The sequence below is a fragment of the Bombus flavifrons genome, chromosome 4 (assembly GCF_040668555.2).
Source record: "Bombus flavifrons isolate JBK064 chromosome 4, iyBomFlav1_principal, whole genome shotgun sequence".
In the NCBI taxonomy this organism is placed as follows: domain Eukaryota; kingdom Metazoa; phylum Arthropoda; class Insecta; order Hymenoptera; family Apidae; genus Bombus; species Bombus flavifrons.
Genome location: NC_138445.1, coordinates 6,538,723 through 6,562,349, shown reverse-complemented (window position 1 = coordinate 6,562,349; position 23,627 = coordinate 6,538,723). Strand labels below are relative to the sequence as shown.

The window sequence follows — 23,627 nt, the reverse complement described above, 5'->3', positions numbered from 1 at the left end:
AATACAGGTACAGACAGCATCTTGGTTTTGGTTTATGAAAACAACCAGGTCTGCGACAAGGTCTTTTGGGGATATATATCTTTGGTTTTGAAGCACTTGCTGGAGGTATAGTAACCTTGCAAAATCTGTGTAATAAAATTCTCTTATGCCTTGGTTTTTTAACATGTATAAATGATTATATATTTCATTTACATAATTATATAGCGTCATATGTAATATATAAATATATACATATATATCTAAGGTTCTGCTGCTAACCAAAGTATAAAATATATTTATTATTGATATCCAAATTAGCATAGTAATCGTTCCTAATTTGTGCCGGACGGACGAAAACAACATAAATTTTTATTCTTCTAACATTGAAACAATTCAATTAAGACATCGTGCTGTAACTCTAGTTAAACATCGTGCAGCACATGCAGGTGGACAGTATGGAATACATTTCGGTGGACAAGGTCCGCACGGCACTGGTGGCGTACATATCGTAATTTTACATGGTGGCGGGCATGCTACACAAATTGGTGGAACACATGGGTAAGGTACACACGACGGACAAGAGGGTAACTGGTACTGGATACAGGATGCAGGAGGTGGATAGCAAGATGGTGTGCAACGTGATAATGGACTTCCTCCACAAGACATTGTTTTCCTTTTTTATTGCTTTTTTGTTGTATATTATTTTTTATGATGTCATATACATGAAATTTTGATAATACCATTTATACGAAATAGCTGACAATTGAAATTTATGCGAAGATATTATTCATTTATTATGTGTTGGAGACATATTCAGACGATGTAGTCGTTTTTTTTTAAATAAATCATTCCAGTGTTATAAAACGAAAAATAAATTAAATAGAGTGGAAATATGCTAAAAATATAATGAATATGTAACAAAATTCATATTCTTCGATTTTTATAAAACTTGGATAAAATCAAAATTTTTGTTTTCAATTATTTGAACATAATTACCATTAGAAATGCCTTGTGACGGAAAAAATCCTAATTGTGATAGAAGACGAGAATTATTAGCGCAACTAAAATGTTTGATTAGTTCTATGGAAAGAAAGTAAGAAAATGTTGAAACTAAATTACGAACATGAATAAAATTATAATTTGTTTATTATAGAAAAGCATGTGAATGGGATGAGCCACCTTGTCCTCCTCCTGTTATTTGTTCTTCACCTTGTGCACCTATTTCTGATTGTGTAAGTACGAATCGATTTAAAAATGCGTAATGTACAGTAGGGAAGAAACCTGAGTCAATAATTACAGCTTTTGTATAAATCATTTTTATTGTCATAAAAAGTAAGGGATATGAAAAATAAACATAATATATACAGTTATCATGGTTAAAGGAAACGTAAGAAATTTTTTACAATATAAATTCTTTTTATTTCTATCAAAAGAATCGATTGAGTCAGTTTTGCTGATAGAAACTAATAATATATATATACAGTATATGTGCACATATATACATATACAACGAATACACATGTACAGTACATATACTAAGTTTTATTAAAATTTGAAGATACTTTCTTGAATATGGTTTTCTTTTTATTTTAAAATGAAGATTAAAATCTTCATTAGTTAATATTTTAGTACCAATACAGAAAGTGTATTGTTACAAATATAGAATAATACTAAAAATAATTTTAACCAAATTTGGGAAAAAATATCTTTTATCATTTTATATTTTTTAATACATCAATTTATATATGGAGCTAAATTTTAATTATTAAATTTCAGATTCCAGTTAAACAATGTAAAAGTTTTGATTTTCGAGCAGGTATTATATATAGATGTGAATGTATCAAAAGGAATGGTTTACAAGATAGATGTATGGTGTGGGATTGTATGGGTAGACCAGAATGTATGACAAAGTTATATCCCGTTTGTATGCCAGGGCGCAACGCGTTGTTGAAATTAACAGAATTGGGAGATATGGAAGTTGCACTAAGGAAATTTTATTGTGCTGATCAAGCAAGGGAAGCTGCTCTGGCTGCATATTGTAGATTGGTATGCTGCAATGGTGCAGCAAAATCTTGCTGTTCAAATGTAAAGGCAATATGTTCAAGCAATATGAAGTGTAAGCCTGTATGTATCGAACTACCACCCTGTCAACCCTGTCAACCATGCAGTATTGCTCCTTGTGTACCACATTGTACTTCTTTCAACATTTGTGTACCATGCTCACCTCCATGTCCACCACCATGTCCACCACCATGTCCACCACCATGTCCACCACCATGTCCACCACCATGTCCACCACCATGTCCACCACTATGTCCACCACCATGTTTACCACCATGCCCACCACCATGCCCACCACCATGCCCGCCACCATGTTTACCACCATGCCCACCACCATGCCCACCACTATGCCCACCACCATGCCCACCACCATGCCCACCACCATGCCCACCACCATGCCCACCACCATGCCTACCACCATGCTCACCACCATGCCCATCACCATGTCCACCGCCATGCCCACCACCATGTCCACCACCATGCCTACAACCATGTCCACCACCATGTCCACCTTGTCCATCATTGTGTCCGCCATGTTCGCCGTGTCCACCATGTCCACCATGTCCACCATGTTCATCATGTCCATCATGTCCACCATGTCCGCCATGTCCACCACTGTGTTCGCCTTGTCCCCCGTGTCCACCATGTCAACCATGTCCATTACCATGCTCACCGCGTGTATCACTATGTTTACCGTCATGTCTTCCACCATGTCCACCACTATGTCCTCCGCCATGTTTACCATGCTGTTCCTCACCTTGTCCACCAATGTGTCTATCAATGTGTCCATCACCATGTCTACCGCTGTGTCCATTACCATGTTAACCAAAATATTTATCAGTATGTATCCATTATTATATTCTATTTCTTATGTGCCAAATATACATTTTCCTTTCATCATTCTGTTATGAGTCTATTTTACTATGTATAGTTTATATATTTCTGTCGAATATCAGTTATCACAAATGTATCTAAAAATTTTATACGTGTTCTCCAATATTTGCATACTTTTTATACATATAAATAATGTATGTTGTAAAAGCATCAATAGATATAGTAATAAATATATTTAAATAATAAATGGGTTATTTTACTCAACTATTATATATTACTATTTTTATTATATTTGTATTATATACACATAAGTTACATAAGCTTTAGAGTATTGACAGTATCAGTTTTTGGATGGTGGATACTGTTCTGGATGTCGAGATTGTAAGTATTTTGCTGGTAAGCAACTAGGCCATGGTTTATCAAGGCATTCGGGTTCTTTTTGACATTGACTCAGTGGACAGGAATCTTGAAGACCATCTCTATGCACACAATGACATCTTGTGGATAGAATACCATTTCTCATTTCAGGAAATTTCAAACGACTGAGCTGAAATAAATATTAATATTTAGTACATATGAGAACTGCATTATGTTGATATTATCGATATACGTATTACGCACAGTTACTCGCATTAATATTCGAACACGGCATTACTCCTGTATTTGATGCATCGTATAAAACTGGATGATTTAAATGTCGTACTTATTCCACGAGAATATAATAGTAATGCTCCACACGTCATGGTACCCGAATATTAATACGAGCTACTGTAAATGCATGGTCTATGTACGAAATTTATGTTCGAAGATTCTGATATGCACAGGTAGATTTCAGGAAGTAGATAGATTTTTAATATAATTCATTTACGATTTTCCACAGGCTACCACACGTGTTTTTTCATTTACATATTTGAATCATCAAGTTTGAATTATAATTGTATCAACTTTGCATTACGTACTGACCACAATTTACCTCTGAAGTTTGGATGTCACTCACACCCGTCTTTGTTTGTTTGTGCGATGCTTTTGGCGCCTCAGAGGACTTCTCTTCAAAAGGAATCATTAGAAATATCGGTAGCATAAGTGGTGTTTTTTCTTCGTGACATTCCTGCTTCACTGGATATTTGTGAAGGATACTATCAAGCAGAAAAAATTTCATTTCATTTTTGGCGAAGATAAAGTTACTGAGAATAAGAAAAGATAGCCGGATGAAGATGACAAAAAGTTTAAGGGATGCTTCTCCTAGTCAAAGTAACTCGAAATGATTGATATTTCAGAATCAGCTTAAGTATCCCTGATTCTTGGTAAAATTTTCTACATGAATAAATGTACAATGACTCATGTTAATATTCGGATACATCACTATTTCCATATTTGCAGCTTTGTATATGAGATGACGATCTAAATATAGTGTTGCCTATTCTAAGAGAATATGAATCATTTAGTGTTGCTCGTAAATACATGAACAATTCCTTTGTAACAATTACATTGAATTGTACATTAGAGGACAGAAGTTGTTCTCCTTGTTTCTTAAATTCGATAGCGATCTTCTTCTTTTAAAGTTAGTATTCTTTCCTCTTCGTAACATGTTAAATTTCTTAATGTATTATAAAAATATCGATATTAATTTTTTCTGGTACTAATCATACAAAATAATTATTAAAAAAAATTATTTTGCAATTCGAATTGTTTCCAAGAATTGCTGGTTGCAGAACGATAACAAGTGTCCGAATATTAGTGTGTAGTTTTTTGATAAAAAGCTGTTGTACAGTTAAATGTTATTGTTAGAAAGAAATTTTTTAGGCATATTCAAGCTGCAACAAATGGCAACAATGCTTCAGTGTTTGAAGGTAAAGTAATTGTACAATGCAAATACATTTGTTGCATGAACTATTATTATTTTTATACCTACTTGCAACCTTATTCTTTTTTTTACTATAGAGAGTTAATTATTTTATGTACATATACTTTTACGGAAATTAAGAATATAACATAGTATTAATATATTATTAAACTAACCATTTTGAAGATGCTGGCTCTAATGTTGCAGCAGTTTGCATTATGTGTTTCAGTTTTGTAATATGTTTAAGGAGGACTATTAAGAACAAAGTACTTGTTAATTTGTCATGTTGTAGAAAGTGTTCTATTTAAACTAAAATTTAGTGAAATATTCTGGAATGTTGTTGGTTGATAAATTTTAGGTTAAATTTTCTAACGATCGCGTTTTGTTGTGGTTTATATACATATTAACATTCTTGAATTAAGCAACATTAGAAAGCACTAATCAAATTTTACACATTACGAGAAATGGTTTTAAAGCAAATATAATTTAGTTAATATAGTTTTTGAAAAGAAGCAAAAATTTGTGAAAGTATTGTTATTATTTATTTTATTTAAAGTCGCATCGACTAGTTACATTTTTATTCTTTCAAATAATCTTTCCTAGATTACTTGTGCATATTATCATAGAAAAATTTATGTATATAATATTTGTTATTGTTGATAAATATACGACTTAATTGTAAAGCTATAAATGAGTAGGAGTGCAATCAAACAACATTTATTATAAGAAGTCTCATCTCTTTCTAAAAAAATCTTTCATTTATTTTATATATTGATACACAACATATTATGAAGTTATTTACACTTTTAATGTTATAAAACCTACAAAGAAAGCACAGATCTTGTCAGCTTTCTTCTTTGTTTTTTTCCACTACTGTTATAAGTATATACATAAATTACATTTCATAATACATATAGTATGAATATCAGCGTTTTAATATTACATGAAGTTTGCGATTATAGAAATAAAATAAAAAACATATGATGATAATGTAATATCTTCTTAAAATATATTTTTAGATGTTTTACATCAAAAAATTTCCAAGTTTATTATTTGTTATATTAATTTCGTTAATTTTAATTGTATACCATTGATATAGCTCGAAAAAGAAATCAAAGATGTCGTACAAATGTTTAAAAAGCAATGGTGCTAGTATAGAAGAGACACTTGGAAGTTGGGGCTTTTCTAACAGAGTGTCAAATTCTGGTCAAGAACTTAGACGTTTAAGATGTCTCTTTAATAAGATGGATGGAATGTAAGGAATGAACTCTATAATTTTTTCTTCGAATGTATTAATTTCTGTAACGTATTAAGTTGTTAAGTAATGTAAAAATGTAAGATAAAAATAAATTTAAATATAAACTAGATAAGAATATTAGAATATAGATAGAATATTAGAAATAAACTAGATTATATAAAGATATAAAATTAATATTATCTGAAAAGTACTTTTTCATGATATATCATTGAAATCTTCAGGAAAACTAGGAAGCCAATGATGTGTGTAAAATATAATTGTTTATATGACCCAGACGCATGGCATGTAAAACCTAGTCCTGACGAATGTAAACCTATTTGGACAATGCCTATGAGAAGACCTCTTATCACATATAGCTCTACTGCTGATATAATAATGACATCAAATTTGGATAGCATTGGAACAGATTTGCTTTATCCTATTCCAGGACGAAGTTATCTATTACAGGGTGTATGTAAAAGTATCCAACCAAATGGAGCAGTTATAACATTTAACTTGGTTTAACTTGGTTTTCTTTTAACAGACAGATAAATGGTATCGGCATAGCCAATGCTGCAATCAACAGCCAAATTGTTCATTACGACATCCTTGTGCACCACAGTGTTAAAAGCATATTATACATGTATAAAGATAATGTACGTGAAAGTAAATATCTGCTATTCAGATTTTTATGGTCGTTTATATTTGATAATTTTAATGATAAGTTGTTATTTGTATCTTTCTTTCGTCAAGCGATAAATCGTATTTTATTTATAAAATATAATATAAAATTCGTCATGAGAAGGGCTACAATCGTAGGTGTTCAAAAATATATGGCTCAATTAAAAAAAATGGAGGTGATGTTCAGAACGTGTAATCCATCACGTAATAATTTCCTGTCGAAACCTTTTATATCAAACTTTTCTTTCAAACATTTCGCCGTATAAATTGAAAGAGTTATTTAAGTGGCTTGCTTTTGGTGACTCACCCCGTATATGCTTCAAAGAGGACTCCTATAATATATGTATAACTAGCAGTTTGTCACATATTGATTACTTCCTCGCTAGAAAAATAAATGCAGTTGGAAAGTATAACAAATGCAGTTGGAAAGTATAACACATGTAATCCTCTCTAAATGTACAGTCATGGTGTATAAATATCATTTCCTTTGAGTATCAGTATGATTAAGCTGTTATTTTGATCACAAAATGTATATTAATTCTATAGCAATGTATTATAACAAGTACGCTGTTTCATTTATTTTATATATTAGCATGTATATTTTGTAACATGAAGACAGGCTTCTTTATTTGCAGACAATAATATGTAAATTACGCTGTCTTAAGGTACCTAAAACTATAGAACCAAGAACAACAACTAACAGCAATTAATACTTAATTTTAACTTATTTGGATAAATTAGATGAGTATATTATACATTATATTTATGAGTATAATATATATTATTTTTGATTTTCAGAGTACTGAATAAAATCCATTATTATGATATTGAATTAATTTACGATCTACTATTAATATTAAGAAGAGCACATATCGTATTGCTAATGATTGGCTGATATATTAAGATATTGAAATCATATATGAAAAATTCCATATTGATTATTGATTATACATGTATTATTATGTATTAAGATTAAATTATCAGTTATTTTCCCTTCAATAATTTTTTTTCCTTAATTAAGTGTAAACATGCAATTTTTTTGTATAGTATCGTAGGCAATTTTCTTCGAATACTCTACGGAATTTATTGATGATTTGCTTTATCAATCAATCTACATTTTTATCTTCTACATTATTCCTTAACAACGTGAAATACGATACTGCGGTAGATAAAATCTGCAAAATGTTAATAAGCAAATTATTTCACAATATCAGAAATTATAATTTTCTGGTATTTTAAAATGTCCTATACTTCAAATTTTATAGATCGCAACAAGTATTTATTGTAGAGTTGATACTATATCTACCGTAGTGTAAGTTTCCAATGATACAGGAAAAAAATTGTTTGCAGTAAGACAACAAACTCGTCTTGATCGTTCAATCACCATTATCAGATCGTTTCGCAGCATCCTACCAGGTTTGTTCATTGGCATGATCGTCCACAGCGCTGAATATGCTCCTATAGCAACTTTCTCACTGTGTTCTATCACACCATCACAACTATAGGTGAACATAAACAGTAGAGCCATTGAACCGATTAAAAGAAAGACGAAGATGGAACGTCTCGCAAAAGGAGCAGCAACCTAAGAGGAAATTGTTCATTTAGAAATTCCCAAATATTTAATAAAATTTCATAATATAGCAATGTATTATGGCACGTAAATACTAACCACTAATCCCTGATAAGCAAACAGGCAAATTAACACGCTAAATACCAACACTTGTCCAAATATTAGCATCGTGTATATGTCTTCAAGCCTGTTGCAAAAATCAATCAGTGTCTGATGTTGTCGAATGTACAACTTCAATTGCTCGTAAAATGTATGCACATGCTTTGTTATCATCAATCCCGTGTCTTCCTCTGTTATCTGATGTTCCATGTCACACAGTTTTGCGAACCTGTATCGAAGTATGCGAAACTGGCCAGTCAAATGTATGGCCAGGATGCAGAAAACGTTATCGAAGCAAAAATAACTGACCGCTATGTAATACAAACTTATCGTCTGCAAAAAGTAAAAATTATTTCCCCTGTCGCAGTTCGTGGAAGAAATTAATTCTTACAAAATCGCAGATATGTCGCTTATACTATAATCATTGATACGAAGGATTTTATAGATTTATAGAAGATTCTAGGAGTGTACTTCGACTAACAGCAAATACATTTTACCTCCGTGAGTATCCAAGTATAAGTCATTGTATAATAAGTTGAACGTAATGTATAAAGGTATACATATAACGCAGGTAACTAAAGTAACATTCGTTAGAAAAATTTACGAGAAGTTAAATACCTGTATAAGGAATCCTATTTCGTAGTAAGGCGATATAGATACTGGTAAATTTAACCATACGTTGAATGGCAATATTCTTTCTGATTTATTTTTCCCAACATTTGCTGTAATAAACGCTTAGATGGTGTACTTTTTTCTATATCAAATATTTTGTTTATTTATCGTTAGATATATTTTTCTGTTTATGAAATTTTCAGCCTTCGAGGGTAGAGAAATATTTGTCAGTATACATAATTATTAAACATCTAAATGCAGCAATACTATATCGAGTAAAAAAAGGGTTGTTTAAGTTATACGACAACAAATTCTTATATAGTATAAGAGTTTTGTGGCAGAAGTATATTATTATCTATATACCGTTCTTGGTCTTAACTTGTTCTAATCGCTTTAATCGTACGCGCTACAGCACAACATTACAACCGTGCTTAGCCTTTAAAATGGCTTAACCATTAAGTGTTAAATTCTTTGTCTTTTCTGTTAATTAATTTTAAGCGTTTAATAATAAATTCTAATTTTGTTAGAAGTGCGTGTAATCTGCCGTTAGCTGTTCTTTCGTTTAGTCCCTAGCTTTTTAGTTAATTCTATCACAAAGTAGCGTTGGTGTTTTGGTATTACGTTCTAAACAACACATTATGAACAAATAGAATATTTTTAACCTACTAATAAGCGGTGTTGACAGGTAAGCTAGCATAGCACATATGCCAATGGCGCTGACAGAACAGACGAAAAAGGTGCAAGTCTTTCTGCAATTCTTTAAAATTTCTTTCTCGCGTGTATCGTAGTTAACATTCCAGAAATTTCGTTGCGTGTACGTAATCAGACTTATAAATTCCCTTTTATGCATTAGTATGATACATATCTTGATTAGACCCATTGTCACAGTTAATGTGTTGGTAGTAACGTAAAGAATGTCCTGAAATGAGCTATTATGAATATTTTTTATATAATATAGTCGTTTGTTTCACAGAGTTTTAACTGAATTACGCATGTCACAAACTACTATCCACGTTACGTATAATGAACGGTTTTAAGTATTATTTAATTTAATAAATAGAAACGAATACTGAAGACGAGTGCCAATTGAAAACAATTCATGCATCGAGAAATCAATACATATTTTTTGTACACATATGTATATGATTTAACAATAATTAGAAAAATATTGACTACACCTACCAAATATCTTCTAGAACTTAACGCTATTAATTTTTTCATTTTTCTATACGTAATAAATTAGTGTTAAATTTTTAGACTATTTGTACGACAGTATAACATGTACGCAATTTCATTTAACACAATTAGATCCATCAAATATACTCACGCCTTTGTATAACCAAGTAAAATAGAAATCTCTCATAATGACGATCGAGGCATCTATTGAATTGAATAGTGTGCACATTAGCTTTATTTTCATCCGACGGTTTTCCGCGCGATTGTCGGATATCCATAAGCCAATGTTCCTCAAGAAAAACGTCGAGAAGATGACCGATATGTCCAAATCTTGTTCCGTTTGCATGGTGTCTGATCGACTTCTAAAGCTGTCGCTCACGTATGCTCCAATACATATGAATCATGATAACAGGTGTTGCCTTGATTATTCATTCCTTCTTTCTATGATTCTAATATCGGCTTAACACAAAGGGCGTGAAATAAAGGTTTTATTGCTATCTTTAGATATAGACGGATAAATAACAGGTACATTTACGCTGTGATCGATTTCTGTTTTATTATTAACACAGGTCTGTGATAGATCCTCGAACGTTAGACGTCGTGTTATTTCGTTCTTGTGACAATTTGCTGATGAAATGGAATTATAAATGGATTAGTTGATTACACCGTTGAATATAGAATATAGAAGGGTACGAAGACAAAAGGTAGATATGGAAGTTTTAATCGAACTTACCGGATAGTAGGTGCTATAAGAATAATAAGAAGTTTATACAGGATGTTCGGTTATAGGTGTAAAAAATTTAAGTGGTGATTCTTGAAGCTAAAATAAAATGAAAATCATCGGCTTTGCTTTCTAGTTATTGACAATTAAAAATCAGTCAAAATGCCCCTGCACGCAAGTAAACCTCCTTACACGAACGAAGGAAGGTAGCCTAAGCAGTGAGGCGCACAGTGACCTTCAATCCCAACGACACATGGGCGGCAGCTTACCTCATACAAGTGTAGTGAAGAAGACCATGATATTCAGAGACGTAAACTGTGCTTACAGCAAAATCACACACGCATTACGATTGTCCCGTCCGTGAGTATCCGCAGCAAAGTCACACACGCATCGCGATTGTCCCGGTCGCGAGTATTTATAATAGAATCGCAACAATAGCACATAGGCGACATTTATACAAGGTTTACACACGTACTACGATTGTCCTGAACGTGAGAGTATTATACAGGGTGGTTGGCAACTGGTGGTGCAAGCGGAAAGGGAGTGATTCTACGCGAAAAAAGAAGTCGAAAATATAGAATAAAAATTTTTCGTTTGAGGCTTTGTTTTCGAGAAAATCGACTTTGAATTTTCGCTCGGTACGCGTGCACTTTATCACGTCTCGTTATAACGGATCTCACTGTAGATCGTTGTCTCGATTGACGTTATGTTGATAAACACTTCCAATGTGACCGAAGTGTTTTCCTACCTATTAACTTACTATCCGACTTTTATCGCTATCCACTATCAGTACCTATTAGTCTACCATCGTGTCTACATACAGCAATCGGGAATATACGGACATGATACTTTCGTTAGGTGCGTGTGGTGGTAACGCATCAGCCGCAGCTGATCATTACAGACACCGGTATCCCAATCGTCGACATCCTAACAGACGTGTTATTCAAAGAGCAGAACGAACAGCAGAACCTCGGCGAATATGGTTCTTTTGAAAAACTTAGACGATATGGTGGTCGTCGACGACGCGTTAGTGTAATTGTTGAAGAGCAAATACTAAAGGACGTTTTGGAACATCCTGACATAAGTGCAAGAAACCTTTCTTTGCGGTATAATCTTAATTGCTTCACGATTCTTCGAATTCTACACGAAAACAACTTACATGCTTATCATATCACCAGAGTACAAGGACTCATACCTCATGATAAGATTTCGCGAAAGGCATTTTGTCATTGGTTGCTTCAACAGCATGCCAACGATGCAGAATTTCTGTTAAAAATTTTATGGACCGATGAAGCGAAATTTACAAGGGACGGTATGTTCAATGTCCATAACATGCATAATTGGCAAAATGAGAATCCTCACTCTATTCTTGAAACACATTTTCAAGTAAGATTGAACGTAAACGTCTGGACTGGCATAATCGGACATTTAATTATTGGGCCATATTTTTTCGAAGGAAATGTAACGTCAGCAGCATATTTCGATTTCTTACAAAACAAACTACCGGAATTATTAGAAGATGTACCGCTGAGAACTAAAGGAAGTTTAATTTTTCAACAAGACGGTGCACCGCCACATTTTAGTCGTTATGTGAGAGATTTTTTAAACCAACATTACCAAGGCTGGATTGGTAGTGCTTGGCCACCACGCTCTCCTGATCTACAGTGAGATCCGTTATAACGAGAAGTGATAAAGTGCTTGGCCACCACGCTCTCCTGATCTACAGTGAGATCCGTTATAACGAGAAGTGATAAAGTGCACGCGTACCAAGCGAAAATTCAAAGTCGATTTTCTCGAAAACAAAGCCTCAAACGAAAAATTTTTATTCTATATTTTCGACTTCTTTTTTCGCGTAGGATCACCCCCTTTCCGCTTGTACCACCAGTTACCAACCACCCTGTATGTCTATTGCCTGTATAAGTTGTAGGGCTGATGCATTTTGGTTTAGTGATAATTATCTTTGTGTAAATCTTCCTTAGGCAGTGGAAGAACGGAGAAAAAACTACTATTGTTCTGCATTTCTTACTTAGCAATTCATACTATGGAAGATTTTACAACGTGAACTTAATTGTTGGTTGCAAGCAATGTGTAAAACACAGAGTACACGTCCAATTTGTGTTCTTATTGATAGCTTTTACTAAGTTTCTCCTATTATCACTTATAAAAAAAAACTGTTTCGCTCATGTTTAAATCCCATGTGGTTAACCAATTCATTAAAACTTGATGAATATGTGTCTTGCGTGAGATGCTTGTAAATATTGCAAATTTAACATATGCATGTCGATGAATTTTCAAATTTTTTGACGTATAATACGTTAAAGAAAAATAACTTCGTACAGTAGTAATATAGTAACTAGTAAGTAGTAGTATAGTAACCAATATGTAATTAACGCATTCTTCAAATTATTTAAAAAATTAGATAAGTTTTTTAAAGATTAATCTACTGCTTTGCGCATCAATTTTGTAACGTCGTGGTAGGTGAAAGTCACAATTTTATTACCATCTATAATTGCGGCGTGTTTCCATTACTGTCGCGAGATGATAGTGGAAGATTAGAAATGCAAGCCGGATGGGCTGAGCGGCGTGGTTACGTGGCGTTGGTCGTGTCGCTGGACGTGGTCAACGCTTTCAACAGCATCCTCTGGGACAGAATATGCCTCAAGTTTCATCGGGTACACGCATACCTGCGGGGTGTGGTCCGGGAATTCCTCCGGGACCGGACTATCGTTTACACCGTCCGGGGCGGAGGGATGACTGGGAGTGCGTTGTATCGCGGGGTCCCGCAGGGTTCGGTGTTGGGTCCGTTGCTGTGGAACATCGCGTACGACACGGTGCTTCGAACGCCGACGCCTCCGAACTCGGCACTGGTGTGCTACGCCGACGTCTCCGAACTCGGCACTGGTGTGCTACGCCGACGTCTCCGAACTCGGCACTGGTGTGCTACGCCGACGACACGTTGGTGCTGGTCCGGGGCACGGCGTGGGGCAAAACCGTCCGTCTGGTGGAGCTGGCGGTGGCCTGCGTGGTCGCCGAGATCAAGAGATTGGGACTGAGGGTGTCCCCTGAGAAGTCCGAGGCAATGTGGTTTTGCCGCAGGGCCGATCCCGGAACGCCTCCAGTGGGTTATCGCCTGGGGTTGGAGGGGACTGAGATCGGGGTCGGAACCAGCATGAAGTATCTGAGCTTGACCCTCGACAGCCACTGGACCTTTGGCGCTCACTTCGAGCGCCTGGCACCGTCTGTCGAGGCGACGGCGAACGCCTTAGGACGTTTACTGCCTCGGCTGGGCGGGTCCGGTGTCGGAGTGCGCCGGCGTGGTGCGATCGAGGCTCCTCTACGGAGCCCCAATCTGGGCGGAGGACCTGATAGCCAACCGTCGCAGTCTCCTAGCGGTCAAAAGGTTGCACAGGACGGTGGACATCAGGGTAGTGAGGGGCTTCCGCACCATTTCAGCGGCAGCAGCGGCGGTGCTTGCCGGGTTTCCCCCGTTCGAATTGCCGGCCCTGAGGTGTCGCGAGATTTATCTCCACACACGGGGTCTGTCGGGCGGGGTCGGCTCGGTGGGCGCCGACGTTAGAGTTCGGACTCGGCGGGCCTTGCTCGACAGATGGCGCGCCAGCCTCGATATGAGAGCGGGTGCGCCGGGGCTAAGGGTCCTCGAGGCCGTCCTTCCAAACTGGACGTTTGGTTGCACGGTGGCGGGCCTCCCCTGACCTACAGGGTGATGTAGGTGCTCACCGGACACGGTTGCTTCGGTGAGTACCTGCACCGAATCGGAAAAGAGGCGACCGCGCGTTGCCACCACTGCGATGCGAGCGTGGACTCGGCGCAGCACACGCTGTAGTACTGCTCGACGTGGGCGCTGCCGCGCCGCGACCTCATCGTGGAAATCGGATGGGACCTCTCGCCGCCGGCGATCCTCGAGGCATTGTTGGTGAGCGAGTGAGGGAGGAGGGCCGTGACCTCCTTCTATGAGCAGGTTATGCTTCGGAAAGAGGCTGCGGGTCTCCCACCCCGAGAGGATCGACCGGCGAGGGCGCGGCAGAGGCTGTAGACGCGTTTCGGCGAGGCGCGCTAGGTCCGCCGCGTCCCCCCGGTGGGTTAAACTTAGATGCTGGCAACTCAGCGCCTCGGGGCCGCAAAGCAGTCCGGTAGGGGTACCAGACTGCCTGGCACGGCGGCTCCGGCGACGAAGCGCGATGTGACATGGCCGCACACCGCTCCATTAGGGGATGTTTTGTGCGCGGGGGGAGGGGGCGGTGTGTCGCTCACACCGGTTCCCGGGCCCCTCTCGATCGCAGCCGGGACGGTCATCGTGGAGGTTTTAGTCGGTTGGAATCCGGCACTACCACGCCGATTTTCCCCAGAAGCGGTCTGGTGTCCGTGAGGATTTCTTCCACATTAATGAAAAAAAAAAAAAAAAATGCAAGCCGGATAACCAAAATTAGGAGAGATATCCAAATGTGGATGTTCGGGTATTGTGCAGGTGTTACGTTTTTGTTTGATTTGTTTTGGTTGTGTTGCCGTTAATTTTTGAATTTAGATTAAATGGTTGGCAATTAAACTCCACGTTTCGGCTAACCTGCTACGCGCAGGAGTACTGGCACGGGAGAGGATCAAGGTTGGTGAAAATAAATGTTCGCTTAATCTAATTATATTATTAGACAAATATCTTCCACAACAAATGTTTATTCTAATTCTAATTGGGTATTGACAGAATTGTCGTTGAGATTTCGAATGCTCGAAGTTACAATCGTTCGCGATACGTTTTCGCTCTTATTAATTACAAGATTTTAATTTAATTGATTTTCAATAATTTACAAATTGACAAATACAAACACGTCGATTAACAAAACTGACAAGAACTGGGAACTAATGAAACAAAGAACTAAAAGCTAAAGAACTAAAGGACTAAAGACCTTAAGAACTAAGAGCAAAAAACTAAGAGCTAAAGGAACTAAGAGTTGAAAAACTAAGGAACTAAAGAATTGAAAGGCGAAGGAACTGAGAAATTAAGAGCTAAAGGAATTGAGAAATAATCGCTATGAACAAAGAAATTACTTGCCAAGAATTGGGGAACTAATCGCCAAGAACCAAGGAATTAATCACCAAGAACTGAGGAACTAATCACACAGAACTGAGGAATTAACCACTCTGAACTAAGGAATTATCTCTCTGTCTTCTATGTTGCTACGCTTATTTATAATTAGGTCTACCGTGGAGGGGTCGTCATGTGGCGGGTTATTCCGTGGGGGTTGTGAGGCTCGAATTTGGTTTCTATGCAAATTGTTAAATTAGCTAGATCCACACAGACTGCTTTCGAAGTTACGCGGGTCTCGTTGCAGAATGATTCATTCATAAAACAGTGAATTACAGTGTGGAAGCTACAATGAAATTTGAATTAGATTTGAATTACTTTTCATTCGTTTAATTACAGCTAGTGATGGGCTCCATAGCCAGAAGATAGAATTTAATTGGAGACCAAAGGGTTGAATGCGAGGAAAGGACCACTTTCACGATAATGACACTCTTCCGACCGCCTCTGCGAATTTCTGTGGCAGCGATATTGCAAAGTGTATCAAATTGATGGCATGCGATCTTTGATGGAGGCAATACGCAAGCAGTATATCTTTGAATATGGGAAGCGGAAGAGGTGAACATTTGAATGCTCATTTGTGTCGACTAATCAGAGCATGGTTAGAAGCCTGTGTGACATCAAAATAACCTATAAAATATGTTAAAAATGTTCGATTTTATATACGCATAACTTTTGAATCAGTGCATTCCGCACTTTAAAATTTGATTTTGTCAAAACACGTTAAAATAAGATTGCAAATAGAAATATCAATAATTTCACGACCCCTAAAGTGTAGTTTACCCTAGAAACACGTTCGATTTCTTATCACTGTAACATCAAGAACTACCGTCCTTTGTTGGTTAGTCCAAACGAACTAAACCATGAGAGTTAAATTAATTTTTATTTTTTTAAATTGGTCTGTCGAAATATTAATTCTGTGAGATGTTTTACTGTATCTCAATTGTTTTTTTTGCTGATCCTTACATTCGATGTATTCACAACAGAGCGATCGGAAAGTAAGTAATAGCGATCAATTCATAGAAAGCGATAGTAAACAAATTTTAAATTGAAAATTATGACGTAAAGAAAAAAGGGTATATATATTTATAAATTTAAAATTAACGGTATATATATTTATAAATTTGGAAGAAGCATCCTGTTGAGGAGGTCTTCAATTTTGCTAAACAAAGCATTTCTATTCCCGAGTTCTAACTTTCCTATCGCTGAACTACGCACCGATTCATCAGACAGTCTTCAAATACATGCTATCTTTTAAAACATACTTGATTGACAATTCAAATTACGTGCCAAATGTATATATCGACTTTTCTAGACTAAGATCACATTAAGGCTACGTTCACGCAACAGCGTGACAGTAACAGTATCGTATATGCCTCGTAACGGGAAACACTATATAAGGTAAAATTTGTTATAATTATCTAATAAAATTAATAAATATGACAAATAGATATATTAATACTTATGTTTGCCAACAAATGTAACAATTTTAGGAGATAAGCGCACAGATTTATTTTACCGATCTGAAAAAGATTGGTTCGAATTCCAGTAGAGATTTTCTTTTTTTATATTAAATATATGTATAAAATACACATTTAGAAAAAACATATCTAAAACAAAAAAAATGTTTATCATACTTTATGTTTTTAATTGAATCTTTATTGGTGAATTTAAATAATTTGCATTTATCCGTTATTTAAACATTTAAATGATATTTCTTCAGTGAAAACAGTTCCTACATTTACTTTAATTTGAAAAGCAAATATACATATAGCATGTGTGAATGTATATAATATGTACATAAAAAATTTCAACAAGTGTTGACTTTGGGGATCCATTGTATAGACGGGTTAGCGTCTCTGTCGGTTTCCTCCTGTTTTCGCCAGATTTCTCCCGTTTCTGCCCATTTTCACCAGCGTCCTCCCGTTTTCTCCCATTTGTTCCTGTTTTCATCTGTTTATAAGAAGCATTAAAACCGAATTCACGATAATCCTGTTTGTAACACGTTCTGCAAACTCGAAAAATGACGAACTCGCATGATTTTAATTTTACGTTTGTCCACTGTGACGATTGTACAAAGAATGCTTGCGTACCCTCGGCGTCGCAGCCGCGAAGAAGGTCAAAGCTCGTCAGCCTGTGCGCTAGCGAAGGAGAGGGCCCCTTTCAACATCCCCAAGTGACTTCGCTATCTCTCACTAGAACCCAGCATGACGGAACCCAGGCAATCACAATCGCAAGACGTTGGGACCGGTGGTCCACACACCATGCGGATGAAGGATTAATTTACGGCGCCTTTAATATTGATGCTTTCTTTTTCTCATATCCGAAGGTAACGAAGAACAGGCGGTCAAACCAGGTATTGGAACTTCGCATTTTCTTACACTTTTTATCCCATTTCCGCTCATGTTATCCCATTTCTGCCCGTCGAATTGAATATTGCTTTGAAATAATTGACATAAGTGAACTAGATTTTATTCGTTTCTTTTCGTTAACCTCGATCCATTATATTCTGGGTGATGTACGGTGCGAGACATATAAACCAAGTTGAAGTTTATCAGTACCGGCCGATATTATTTATTGTGTATTGAATTGCATGTAATCGAGGCTTATCTCTTCATCGCATTCGATGATTAAGTTGATCATAAGTCCTACGTTCGCCGTATTAAATAACAGAGGGCGTAAGAAATATGTACTCTAATTTTTTTCCTCGTCGATATTAGAGAAACTGAAACAAATTTCTATTTAATGTCACGTCTATCCTCTCCTTAGTCAATGCTTAAAGCATCAACGAAATTCTTAAATCTCAAAATATTTCCTGTAAAAGAGTGCAATTTAAATCAAAATGTACTTTTAATACTTGTGTAGTTCGTACATGTACAAAGTGTCAAAAAATTATTCGTGGTAGCTTTGGAAGATAATTCTACATTTTCAAATCAGTGAAGATCTGTTAAAAAAGACCGCGTATTGACCTGAAAGAATTTTGCGGTAGTACCATGGTAGTAATATGTAGCTTATAAGAGAACTAAAATACATCAAAACAAATCAAATTAAAATAATGACATTCTTCACTGTTGCTGGATTTGTATGTATACCTGAGTATATGTATACATGATCGTGCATATAATATTGTAATATATACCAATAACTAAAAGTACGAAAAAGTATTACATGTTCTATCTATTTTATACCAAAGAGGAAATCTATACAAATATGTCTGTGATTGAATTAAACTACTAAACAGGCCGAAGCTGCAACCACGTGCAGTGATTTCTTCAATACTAAGCTGGTAAAATAAACCACGCACAGTTGCGAGCTCTTCTCATCATGTACCGCCACATGATATTTTTGTAGGTCGGTATTTCAGAACCTGAGACACAAAATCCCGTTTAATGTCACATCTATTTTCTCTTATCCTGTCTTAATCGATGGTTATATATTGGTTATAGCTGGTTATACCTAGCCTTTCCATTTGATATTTGTTTACTAAAGTACGTTTTAATAATTAAAAATAATTGTAAATATCAATAATAATTATAAATATTATCGATGTATTGTATAAAAATTCCCATGAAATAATATTTGGACCTGCTATTCTTAGATCATGGTCAGTTTAAAAAATATACATTGTTCTTTGTGATAAATATATTATAAAAATTGAATTAACCAGGAGGATAAAAATATTTCTAAAATATTTATTGTGTAGAAAGAATTGAACTAAATTTAATATCATGGAAAAATCACAGAAAATGCCAAAAGTGGCAAAGGTATGTAACACTTCTAAATTTTTACTACACATATAAATCATATAATGTAATATATGAGAATGAAATAATTCTTATATTATATCGAATTATTTTAACTATATTTTATTCTAGGTTAAAAATAAAGCACCTGCTGAAATTCAAATAACAGCAGAGCAACTTTTGCGGGAGGCAAAAGAACGGGACCTAGAAATCTTACCACCAGTAAGTATATTTGCATTTATTTATTCAATTTTGACCATTCATTATTTTTATTAATTTTATGTAATTTTTATCCATATATAAATTTTAATATATGTGAAGCTGAACAGCTGAAAAGTTGATATATAATGAATATTTATATATATTTCTATTACCTCAGCCACCAAAACAAAAGATTTCTGATCCTCATGAGTTAGCTGATTATCAACATCGGAAACGTAAAGCTTTTGAAGATAATATTCGTAAAAATCGTATGGTGATTTCAAATTGGATAAAATATGCTCAATGGGAAGAGAGTCAAAAGCAGATACAACGAGCAAGGTATAAAATGTATTAAAGTCATCATGATTATATATTTATGATTAATGTTTTTTTTTTGTAAAAAATAAACAACATTTTGTATTAATTATAAAAGTATTAAATGTATTATTTATGAATTTAGGTCCATATATGAACGTGCTTTAGATGTTGATCATAGAAACATTACATTATGGCTCAAATACACAGAAATGGAAATGCGAAATCGTCAAGTAAATCATGCCAGAAATTTATGGGACCGTGCTGTTACTATATTACCTAGAGCAAATCAATTTTGGTACAAATACACTTATATGGAAGAAATGTTAGAAAATATTGCTGGTAAATCCTTCTTTTAATTTTAATCTAACATAGTATATTGACTATTTATTCATTGAAATATTTATTTAGGAGCACGTCAGGTATTTGAAAGATGGATGGAATGGGAACCTGATGAACAGGCATGGCAAACATACATCAAATTCGAATTAAGATATAAGGAAATTCAGAGAGCTAGACAAATTTATGAACGATTTGTAATGGTACATCCTGATGTTAAGCACTGGATAAAATATGCACGATTTGAAGAATCTCATGGTTTTATTAATGGTGCTCGCAATGTTTATGAACGCGCCATTGATTTTTATGGCGACGAAAATTTGGATGAAAGATTATTTATTGCATTTGCAAAGTTTGAGGAAGGACAAAGAGAAGTAAGGAAGGACCAAAATTATTTTTTTTACATAGTTTAATTTAACGCATGTTATTTTATTATTATATATTTTATTATAGCATGATCGAGCCAGAGTAATTTATAAGTATGCATTAGATCATATTCCAAAAGAGAAAACACAGGAAATTTATAAAGCATACACAATACATGAGAAAAAATATGGAGATCGTTCAGGTATTATAATTTATTATTGATTTATCATACTGAATAATATTTTATAAATATATATTTATACATACAATCATGTTGTATTATTATTTATAGGTATTGAAGATGTAATAGTAAGTAAACGAAAATATCAATACGAACAAGAAGTGAAAGAAAATCCTTCTAATTATGATGCCTGGTTCGATTACTTGAGATTAGTAGAATCAGAAGGGAATGTGGATGTCATTAGAGAAACTTACGAACGTGCGATAGCCAATGTACCACCAACTAAAGTAAGAGAGATGTATTTAATATATTTAGCATTTTGTACATATATCGTAAATAAATGGATATAAGGATATCATTTTTCATAGGAAAAGCTATTTTGGAGAAGATATATTTATCTTTGGATAAATTATGCTCTTTTTGAGGAACTTGATACTGAAGATATAGAAAGATGCAGACAAGTCTATAAGTAATTAGTACCTTAAAAAGTACCATAGAAGATGTTTTATTTTGATTAATGTGTTTATGTGTTTTCAGAGCTTGCTTAGAATTAATTCCTCACAAGCATTTCACTTTCTCTAAAATCTGGTTATTTTATGCGTATTTTGAAATAAGACAGAAAAATCTCACAGCAGCTAGAAAAAAATTAGTAAGTAATAATTTTACAAAAATTTAGAAATTGTGACACCGCATAGAAAATTATTTTAATTGATTATAGGGTATGGCGTTGGGTATTTGTCCTAGAGATAAATTATATCGTGGATACATTGATTTAGAAATACAATTGAGAGAATTTGATAGATGTAGAATTTTATATGAAAAATTCCTCGAATTTGGACCAGAAAATTGTACTACATGGATGAAGGTATGATAATTTAGTCAATTTATTATTTATTATCATTTTAATGGTTAAATGTGTATAAAAATCATTCTTGATAATATTTTTGTACATAGTTCGCAGAGTTAGAAACGCTTTTGGGCGATGTAGAACGAGCACGAGCTATTTACGAATTAGCTATATCACAGCCAAGGTAAAGTATTTAAAAGTATAAGTAATTTATATTACCGTAATCTGATATTGTATCATTACTTTAATTTATAGATTGGATATGCCAGAACTCTTATGGAAATCATATATTGATTTTGAAATATCACAAGATGAAACAGAAAACGCAAGGCAATTATTCGAAAGATTATTGGAACGTACACTTCATGTTAAAGTAAGATTGATTATAATTAAATACAAGATATTTAATTTAGATTATGTATTATTAAATATAAATCATGACATCTAGGTTTGGATTGCCTATGCTAAGTTTGAATTAGCTAATTCGACAACTGAGGATGGTCTGGATAATGTTGTACTGGCAAGAAGAATTTTTGAACGTGGAAACGATGCACTCAGATCGAACGGTGATAAAGAAAGTAGAGCATTGCTTCTAGAAGCATGGAGAGATTTTGAAAGTGAGAAAGGAGATGATGACACTCGAGCTAAAATTATGGAAAAAATGCCCCGAAGGATTAAACGTAGAAGACGTATTGTTGGAGAAGATGGGGTGAATAAATTTATTGTATTACTTAAAAGTTATTTTTAAAAAAACATTTTTTCACATATGTAATTTTTGTTTTTAGAGTGATGATGGTTGGGAAGAAGTATTTGATTTTGTTTTCCCAGAAGATGAATCACAGAGACCTAATCTCAAATTCTTGGCATCTGCTAAAGCTTGGATGAAACAGAAAGAAATGAGTGACAAAAATGAAAATAATCAGATAGATTCCAATAGTTAGAAAAATATTTTTTTTATTTAGAAACAATTTACTGTTCTTGTAAATAAACTAATGTTTGATTTTTTCACTGTAAATAAAAATATTAATTAGCTTTTAATTTTTTTAAGAGCACCAATTCCTTTTTTTCAAATTTTAAGATTCTACTTAGTTTACTCTATACTAGACATACTAAGAGATACTAAGTTTATAATTTAAAAAATCGTAATATAATGTATTAATCTTGATCATTTTTGTAACTGTATAGAATTTATATAAAGTGGCTCAGTTAAGTGAGATCATCTAAATTTTTGCCTTATTTATTGTTCCATGAAAAATGTTTTCAGGACAAAGTTACAGTCATTTCATGGTCATTTTTAGAAATAGAACCTCATTTTTCGATATCTTTGTAGAATGTAACAAAACAAATTCAGCAATCTTAATAATCATACAGTTCCCATCATATAATCTTGAGATATTTGCATTTGGCATATAAAACCGTGGTCTAAATGCGTAAGAAATTTGTAAGATTCTTAAGGAAAATATAAACAATATGAGGAATAAAAAATAATTTAAATTATGTAATTATTCCTATTTTAATAACATAGAATTGTATAACTCACTTAGTTTAGAACTATTAAAAGATTTCAAAATATATATTCAGATAAACGTATAGAATAATCACATATATATGTATAATAAATGTTAAAGATAATATTATATATATTATGAATGTTATGAATTATATGTTATGAATGAATGAATTACATATTATGAACGACTGATAAATTTGTGAAATTTATAAATTTA

The 23,627-nt window shown here is 34.5% G+C and overlaps 6 protein-coding genes and 1 long non-coding RNA gene across 10 annotated transcripts; 4 read left to right on the top strand and 3 right to left on the bottom strand.

Annotated features, from left to right (window-relative positions):
* Positions 1-62: 62 nt before the first annotated feature.
* On the top strand, positions 63-2,940 carry LOC138179299 (uncharacterized). The gene is made up of 3 exons (XM_069111933.1): positions 63-1,072; positions 1,133-1,211; positions 1,891-2,940. Exons 1-3 carry the CDS (start codon positions 984-986, stop codon positions 2,863-2,865), a joined length of 1,143 nt encoding a protein of 380 aa, XP_068968034.1. The 5' UTR covers positions 63-983; the 3' UTR covers positions 2,866-2,940.
* Positions 2,941-3,184: 244 nt separating this feature from the next.
* On the bottom strand, positions 3,185-5,364 carry LOC138178821 (uncharacterized). Its single transcript, XM_069111087.1, has 3 exons — positions 4,894-5,364; positions 3,848-4,010; positions 3,185-3,421 (listed from the first exon to the last, which is right to left on the bottom strand). The coding sequence occupies exons 1-3, from the start codon at positions 4,932-4,934 to the stop codon at positions 3,215-3,217; spliced, it is 411 nt and encodes a 136-aa protein (XP_068967188.1). The 5' UTR covers positions 4,935-5,364; the 3' UTR covers positions 3,185-3,214.
* Positions 5,365-5,566: 202 nt separating this feature from the next.
* Positions 5,567-7,048, top strand: LOC138178820 (uncharacterized). Its single transcript, XM_069111086.1, has 3 exons — positions 5,567-5,972; positions 6,197-6,425; positions 6,499-7,048. The coding sequence occupies exons 1-3, from the start codon at positions 5,836-5,838 to the stop codon at positions 6,580-6,582; spliced, it is 450 nt and encodes a 149-aa protein (XP_068967187.1). The 5' UTR covers positions 5,567-5,835; the 3' UTR covers positions 6,583-7,048.
* A 107-nt stretch (positions 7,049-7,155) lies between these two features.
* LOC138179294 (odorant receptor 4-like) lies at positions 7,156-11,676 on the bottom strand. 4 transcript variants are annotated; one of them, XM_069111925.1, is made up of 8 exons: positions 11,083-11,676; positions 10,826-10,912; positions 10,244-10,719; positions 9,583-9,835; positions 8,923-9,026; positions 8,305-8,637; positions 7,942-8,217; positions 7,156-7,810 (listed from the first exon to the last, which is right to left on the bottom strand). In XM_069111925.1, exons 3-8 carry the CDS (start codon positions 10,436-10,438, stop codon positions 7,742-7,744), a joined length of 1,230 nt encoding a protein of 409 aa, XP_068968026.1. In that variant the 5' UTR covers positions 10,439-10,719; positions 10,826-10,912; positions 11,083-11,676; the 3' UTR covers positions 7,156-7,741. The 4 variants fall into 4 exon arrangements, with proteins under 4 accessions (XP_068968026.1, XP_068968025.1, XP_068968027.1 ...); XM_069111924.1 differs by having other exon boundaries at positions 10,826-11,676; XM_069111926.1 differs by lacking the exon at positions 10,826-10,912.
* Positions 11,067-12,505, top strand: LOC138179093 (uncharacterized). The gene is made up of 3 exons (XM_069111532.1): positions 11,067-11,123; positions 11,672-11,919; positions 11,992-12,505. The coding sequence occupies exons 1-3, from the start codon at positions 11,067-11,069 to the stop codon at positions 12,479-12,481; spliced, it is 795 nt and encodes a 264-aa protein (XP_068967633.1). The 3' UTR covers positions 12,482-12,505.
* Positions 12,506-17,565: 5,060 nt separating this feature from the next.
* Positions 17,566-19,192, bottom strand: LOC138178845 (uncharacterized). Its single transcript, XR_011172827.1, has 3 exons — positions 19,048-19,192; positions 18,781-18,877; positions 17,566-18,723 (listed from the first exon to the last, which is right to left on the bottom strand). It is a non-coding gene; the product is annotated as an uncharacterized LOC138178845 (long non-coding RNA).
* A 20-nt stretch (positions 19,193-19,212) lies between these two features.
* crn (pre-mRNA splicing factor crn) lies at positions 19,213-22,938 on the top strand. Its single transcript, XM_069111137.1, has 15 exons — positions 19,213-19,512; positions 19,612-19,672; positions 19,784-19,873; positions 20,031-20,191; positions 20,313-20,509; positions 20,579-20,880; positions 20,960-21,074; positions 21,165-21,340; positions 21,422-21,522; positions 21,591-21,702; positions 21,772-21,918; positions 22,008-22,084; positions 22,156-22,273; positions 22,349-22,609; positions 22,686-22,938. Exons 2-15 carry the CDS (start codon positions 19,637-19,639, stop codon positions 22,839-22,841), a joined length of 2,049 nt encoding a protein of 682 aa, XP_068967238.1. The 5' UTR covers positions 19,213-19,512; positions 19,612-19,636; the 3' UTR covers positions 22,842-22,938.
* Positions 22,939-23,627: the final 689 nt, after the last annotated feature.

Excerpts from the sequence above, each read along its gene's own strand:
- LOC138178821 (XM_069111087.1), bottom strand. The coding sequence starts at position 4,934 with ATGCAAACTGCTGCAACATTAGAGCCAGCATCTTCAAAATG. Across the intron at positions 4,011-4,893 it reads GAGCCAGCATCTTCAAAATG|TATCCTTCACAAATATCCAG; the intron begins GTTAGTTTAATA and ends TCTGCTTGATAG. Across the intron at positions 3,422-3,847 it reads GTGACATCCAAACTTCAGAG|CTCAGTCGTTTGAAATTTCC; the intron begins GTAAATTGTGGT and ends TATTTATTTCAG.
- LOC138178820 (XM_069111086.1), top strand. The coding sequence starts at position 5,836 with ATGTCGTACAAATGTTTAAAAAGCAATGGTGCTAGTATAGAAGAGACA. Across the intron at positions 5,973-6,196 it reads TTTAATAAGATGGATGGAAT|GAAAACTAGGAAGCCAATGA; the intron begins GTAAGGAATGAA and ends TGAAATCTTCAG. Across the intron at positions 6,426-6,498 it reads GAAGTTATCTATTACAGGGT|ACAGATAAATGGTATCGGCA; the intron begins GTATGTAAAAGT and ends TTCTTTTAACAG.
- crn (XM_069111137.1), top strand. The coding sequence starts at position 19,637 with ATGGAAAAATCACAGAAAATGCCAAAAGTGGCAAAG. Across the intron at positions 21,341-21,421 it reads CCAATGTACCACCAACTAAA|GAAAAGCTATTTTGGAGAAG; the intron begins GTAAGAGAGATG and ends CATTTTTCATAG. Across the intron at positions 22,085-22,155 it reads TTAGCTATATCACAGCCAAG|ATTGGATATGCCAGAACTCT; the intron begins GTAAAGTATTTA and ends TTTAATTTATAG.
- LOC138179299 (XM_069111933.1), top strand. The coding sequence starts at position 984 with ATGCCTTGTGACGGAAAAAATCCTAATTGTGATAGAAGACGAGAATTA. Across the intron at positions 1,073-1,132 it reads ATTAGTTCTATGGAAAGAAA|AAAAGCATGTGAATGGGATG; the intron begins GTAAGAAAATGT and ends TGTTTATTATAG. Across the intron at positions 1,212-1,890 it reads GTGCACCTATTTCTGATTGT|TTATATCCCGTTTGTATGCC; the intron begins GTAAGTACGAAT and ends TGTATGACAAAG.
- LOC138179093 (XM_069111532.1), top strand. The coding sequence starts at position 11,067 with ATGGGCGGCAGCTTACCTCATACAAGTGTAGTGAAGAAGACCATGATA. Across the intron at positions 11,124-11,671 it reads AGACCATGATATTCAGAGAC|GTGCGTGTGGTGGTAACGCA; the intron begins GTAAACTGTGCT and ends TACTTTCGTTAG. Across the intron at positions 11,920-11,991 it reads GCAAGAAACCTTTCTTTGCG|AGTACAAGGACTCATACCTC; the intron begins GTATAATCTTAA and ends TCATATCACCAG.
- LOC138179294 (XM_069111924.1), bottom strand. The coding sequence starts at position 10,438 with ATGCAAACGGAACAAGATTTGGACATATCGGTCATCTTCTCGACGTTT. Across the intron at positions 9,027-9,582 it reads CCTGTCAACACCGCTTATTA|CAAATGTTGGGAAAAATAAA; the intron begins GTAGGTTAAAAA and ends CGTTTATTACAG. Across the intron at positions 7,811-7,941 it reads CATTGGAAACTTACACTACG|ATTTTATCTACCGCAGTATC; the intron begins GTAGATATAGTA and ends AACATTTTGCAG.